The sequence below is a fragment of the Mandrillus leucophaeus genome, unplaced genomic scaffold (assembly GCF_000951045.1).
Source record: "Mandrillus leucophaeus isolate KB7577 unplaced genomic scaffold, Mleu.le_1.0 Scaffold27, whole genome shotgun sequence".
NCBI lineage: Eukaryota > Metazoa > Chordata > Mammalia > Primates > Cercopithecidae > Mandrillus > Mandrillus leucophaeus.
Window position 1 is genome coordinate 5,363,879 of NW_012102809.1, and position 5,614 is coordinate 5,369,492.

Below are 5,614 nucleotides of genomic sequence, written 5' to 3' on the forward strand. Positions count from 1 at the left end.
CCCCTTATTTCTGTAAGTATAAAGCACACTTTATGGATGTACTTGCTAACTTAACATCTTAAGTCTTTCTAAGACTTAGTGGCCTTCTTCTGCCCCTTGTTTCTGCCGGTTCTTGCCTATTTTATGTTTGTGATTTTTTTTCTATGAACTTTTATTCCTTGAAACTCTCTGAGTTTCTCCAAAGACAATCTGTTTTGCTTCTGCCAGTTACCTGTAAGGCACTAAAATCCTGTTATCACTGGAAATTTCCAGCTTGAGATTTTTTAAGACTACCCAGGTTGAGCAAACAAACCACCCTAAAAACTGCCTGTGGTTGTATATAGGCTCTCAAGTAAGATGTTTCCCCCAGGACAGAAATCTTCCTTGCTGTTCCCAGGGGTTAGGGCGATGGGTGAAGCAGATGGATTTATTCCTAGTTCACCCCTACATTACATCTATCCTTTTGGGGTCTCACTTTATGAGGTTTCCTCTTAGTTTTCCTCCCTTGGGCAGGCCCTGAGCTTTGTGTGCGGTTCTGCAGCCCCTTCCCACCCCAGGCTATGAGAAGAAAAATTCAATTTGACATTTGGCAGATGCACTAAGGCTGAAAAGTGGCATCAGTACGTCACTTACTTCTTTGGGTTTCTGCTTCCATTGACACACACACACACACACACACACAATTCTTTTTGCCTTTGAGAACTCTTATTTTGCAGCTCTTATTTTTTACATTAAAAAAATATTTCTTCATATGTATTCTAAAGTTTTAGTTGTTTTCAACTGGTCCTTATCAGCCTTACTGCTGGAAATAAAATTCTTTCAACCTGTTCTGTAACAATTGACAGTATCCACTGATCCCTCTCTGATCCAGAGGCATTAGCGTGAGAGCACACTTAGGAACTAGGCTGGCCTGAGATGAAGTCTCAGGTCCACTAGCACTGTAACTTCGGTAGTGTATTTACACACTGTGCCTCAGTTTCCTCAAAGGGTTGGTGTGAGAATCTAACATGGTAACGTATAAACAGCACTTACAACAGCGACTGGCCCTGGTAAGGATGAGATTTCTTTTTATTATCTGAAAAAGTTGTAATGAGCAAAATATATCTCACCCAATGGGGTGAGATGGGGACCAATACCCCCTGGTCCTTGGACATCCTGGGCCAGTCTACCACGTAGTAACCACGACCTTGTGCTTATGTTGACAGAGAGAAATCAACTATGAGCTATTCATTGGACAGCAGGCCCTGCCGCCATCACAGATGGGTCCCAGGTGCAGCACAGGATGCTAGCAAATGCTGATCTGAGAAACCATCACACAAGCCTGAGTGGACACACAGACCTTTTACCATTAAGAAATCTGAAAGCAAGCATAAACATAGGCAAACATGATTTTTAATTTTGTAATTTTTATGGTGGACAGTGATCATTCGCCCCAACAGCCATCTGAAGCCAATAGTCTTGATTATTAAAAATCACAAAGTTATATAAATGTTCTCCTCCTTTCCAAAAACCATGTTCACTTTTTCCCCAAGAAACAGGGCTGTCTGCAAAGCCTTGAACGGACAATGTAACCCATGGAGCTAACTTCAGTTCATCAAAGTAGTGACTGAAAAAAAGGTAATTGTTAAACAGGGAGAGTTAGGAATGTCTGCATTTTTAAAAAATTTATTCAGGATAAGTAGTATTTCTGATACTCTAATAAAGCTTAGATCTTAGCTTTAATTTATGAAAATCAAGAAGTGTGTGATCAATTCCTGATGTCACACTGTGAATTCCATAAGGGTTAACTAATATACAACACACAAAACAAACCTCAGCTGTTCCCACCCTCATTCTGGGAGGTCTTTAAGAGGAAAAGAACCCAAAACAAAAAACCCCACAGGTGTTTAAGGATAGTTTCCCTCCCATTAAGAGTACCGTTCTCAGAGTCTCAGTTAACTGAAACGTTGCAGGATAATTCACCAGAGTTTTAATATCCAGCCTTCCGGTTGAAGAAAATCAAAGTACTAAACCAATAAATGTGAAAAGGGATGCTGGGCTTAAAAAGGAAAACCTTCAAGACTTAAATCTGACATTTTAAAAGGGAAGATTCAGAAGATATGCTTACTAAATAGGATTATACTCAATGTACAGTCTTTGCAATAGGGGATTTGAGTTTCCTTTCAATGTACATTTTATTTATATACTACCTCCCAAAATGAAAAATCTACACTATTTTACATACTGTTCTATAAAGCAACGATGAGCGATATAAAAGGCAAAGAGTTCTCACCAGAGATGTTCCAATAGGAGACAGATCTTCTCTGGAAGTATGAAGCCAGTGATTGTACACAAATAAGCTTTTGCCACCACCGTGCTTGGCTGAGGACAGCAATAGGTTGATATGAAATTATTAGGCTCATTATTTCTGTCACCAAAAAAAAAAAAGAGAGAGAGATAACACATTGATATCCATCACATGATCCCTTCCAAAGTATTAAACTCCTATTAAAAACAAGCAGCAGGCCAGAGCCCGAGAAGACACAGGGAGTCCAGATACCCACAGGCTGACATTACTGAAGACGGCGCCAAGCCAGTCGAAGAGCTCCAGAGCCTGGCAGGACACCTCCGGTGCTCCGTCGAGCTCACTGCTCTGCAGCACCGGGCACTGGAGATCTCTCACTGTACTCAGCGTTACTTTTGGCTGATGCTCCTGAATTTGGTACTTGGAAAAATATGACATCATTGTTGATTCTTCCGAACCTTAAAAACACACCATACAAAGCCATTTGAATCCATTTGACCATCGTAAGCAAGTTTGGTGAATCCTGGAACCCATCCATTCCCATTTGAGTGGCAAGATTAAGTAAGATGGAAGCTGTGCAGCGCTGCATTCAAATTAAAATCATTTAAAGCTGCTTTCAGCTCCTTTTGCCCAAGTTCTGTAAATGTTCATCTTTTTTCACACTTTTCCTGGAAAAGCACAATAGTTTCTGATCAGACCCAAACTAGTTTCACCGTGTGTGCTAATAAAAAATTTCAACTTCACACTTAAAACCAAAAGCATTCCTGATGTATGAATAACATTAGTGAACTCCAGAGAGAAGCAGCTTATCTGCACAATCTCTATTAAAGAAAAATAAGAGAAACGGAATGGTGATGGAACCTCATCCAAACTTGACTCTGAAAACCCAGTAAAATCCAGTGTATCTTTTCAGGGGTGTTTGTGTAGCCAATGGCCTTGGAAGACAGAGATGGTACTCCCTCCACAGCAAAGGGCAGGCTTGTTTACTGTCCAGTATGATAGAAATAATGTCACCCTCCCTCTCCAGGCAGAGATCAGCAGGCTTACTGCCCCTTACGAAGGACTGGAGTTCTTAAACTCCAGGTTCCCCTCCTGTAATGCAACCTACTGCATGTGCCAGCATCGCTTGGTGTCACTCTGGCAAATGGGACTTGGTGAACTGGTGCAAACGGTGATATTCGGTGTGATGGTTAATTTTAGGTGTCAACCTGACTGGATGAAGGGTTATCTAGATGGCTGGTAAAGCATTATTTCTAGGTGTGTCTGTGAGGGTGTTTCTGGGGGAGACTGGCATGTGAGTGGGAAGACTGAGTGGGAAGATCTGCCCTCACTGTGGGCGCACCATCTACCCGGCTGGGGCGTCAGACAGAACAAAAAGGCAGAGGAAAAGTGAATGCGCTGTTCCTTGTAGCTGGGACTCCCTTCTTCCCCTGCCCTTGGATAGCAGAACTCCAGGTTCTCTAGCCTTTGGACTCTGGGGCTTGCACCAGCAGATTCACAGGTTGTCAGGCTTCGGCCTTGGACTGAGAATTACACCATCTTCTTTCCTGATTCTCAGGCCTTCATATTTGAGCTGAGCCACGCTACCAGCATCCCTGGGTCTCCCACTTGCAGACAGCCTGTCATGGAACTCCTCACCCTCCACAGTTGCATGATCAATTCCCCTAATAAATATCCATCATCCATCCATCCATCCATCCATCCATCCACCCATCCATCCATAAATCATCCATCCATCCACCCATCCATCCATAAATCATCCATCCATCCATCCAATTGGTCCCTTCTCTCTGGAGAACCCTGACTGATATATTCTGGCTACGGCTATTCCTCTGAGGAATTAAGTCCTGTGTCTCTGACCCAGGGCTTGTGTGTCTTCTGCCAGCATCCCTGAGACCGTGGCAGGCTATCTTGTTAGCCTGCAAGTCTGAGGAAATCTCAGACCTTTCACAGTTCCTGACAAATCCTTAAAGCAGGAGCTTTAGGAACAGGGAGCTATTCGGAACCCAATGTCTGGATGATCCGCATAGAAGACTTTACGCAACAGAAACTTCAATGAGCCTTTCTGCTCTCTTTTCTATCTACCATAGGAGAGGCACCGAAGGCCACACCTAGGGCTCATGGGAGCAACTTGGAGCACCCAGTGACCAGACACCTCCCACGAGGAGCAGAAAGATGGGTCTGTTTCTAAAACAGACCACCATGCTTCCTATCCTCCAAAAGAGAGTACTACACCCTAATTCCTGATGACTTGATCCATTATGATCTTGGCCAAAGATACACTTCTGACAGCAGCAACATACATGGCCGTTTTCGGCAGATGACGCTGTGTGGTGAATAGCAAACTTCGAACTAAATTTAGTGTCCTAATCAATTAAAAGTTATTACACATTAATCTGACATTTAATGGTAGGTCTGAGGTAGTGCCCTGTGATAATAAATAAGCAGATTGTGTATATAACTATAATTGGTGCTACTTAAAAATATTATAGTCGAGACTGTTCAAGGTAAGCTGGAGAGAGGAAAGGGGAGAAATAGATAAAATTTAGCTGCTCTAAAGCCACTCTCAAGATCTCTGGATTTATGTATAACCCAAAAAGACTCAGGCAGAAAGGCCTGCATGCCTAGACAATCCTGAACAATGGTTTGCAGAGATGTCAGAAGGGCTAATTTCCTTAATACTATTTTTATATATATATACAATATTCCTTGACTATAAGAGTGAATCACCGTTCAATCCTCCATTACTCCTCTTTAATTAACAATTAATTTCAAAATCACTGTATCATTACATAATTGTTTCTTCATACCTGTATTATGCCAAGCCAAAAGAAAATCAAATTTCAATGGTTTCTTTTCTTTGAAGGACCAAGATATTCTTTCATACTTCTTAGAATCCAAGTTTAAGGATAATTCCATCAAATCAATGGAAACAACTTTAAAAATGAAAAAAAGAATATATATTTCATTCATATACATACAGCTTATACTATGGAAAAAGTGTTGTATTTTTAAAAACCAGAATTTTGGGAAATTTTATGGATAGTAAAATTATTTTATTCTTCTTCCACTCCCTTTGGTTTGCCACATAAAAAAGATCCCTTTGGTGGGCACTTCTAACCTTGAGAGCTAACAGAAACAGACATTTTAAATTTATATATTTCCTAGGTCAAAGACCAAGGGCAGAGGACCTTGAGAGGTCAGGTTTAATCTACTAATGGATGTGGCAGCCTTAGCTATTGATGTTCGAGCCAGACACTGTCAGCAAAAGATCTCTTCACTCATGGGTGAATTTCTACTAGTAATCATAAAGACCTGGGGAAGCCAAAGGAAATTCTTCATTATAATAAG

At 41.4% G+C, this 5,614-nt stretch overlaps 1 protein-coding gene across 1 annotated transcript in view; it reads right to left on the reverse strand.

The window, feature by feature from the left end:
• Positions 1-1,355: 1,355 nt before the first annotated feature.
• RPP40 (ribonuclease P/MRP 40kDa subunit) overlaps positions 1,356-5,614 on the reverse strand; it is an 8,576-nt gene continuing 4,317 nt past the window's right edge. Inside the window, exons 4-8 of the mRNA XM_011984611.1 lie at positions 5,545-5,578; positions 5,074-5,199; positions 2,523-2,721; positions 2,252-2,386; positions 1,356-1,585 (exon numbers count right to left, since the gene is read on the reverse strand). Coding sequence (XP_011840001.1) covers positions 1,387-1,585; positions 2,252-2,386; positions 2,523-2,721; positions 5,074-5,199; positions 5,545-5,578 — 693 coding nt within the window. The 3' untranslated portion in view covers positions 1,356-1,386. The remainder of the gene's footprint in view (positions 1,586-2,251; positions 2,387-2,522; positions 2,722-5,073; positions 5,200-5,544; positions 5,579-5,614) is intronic.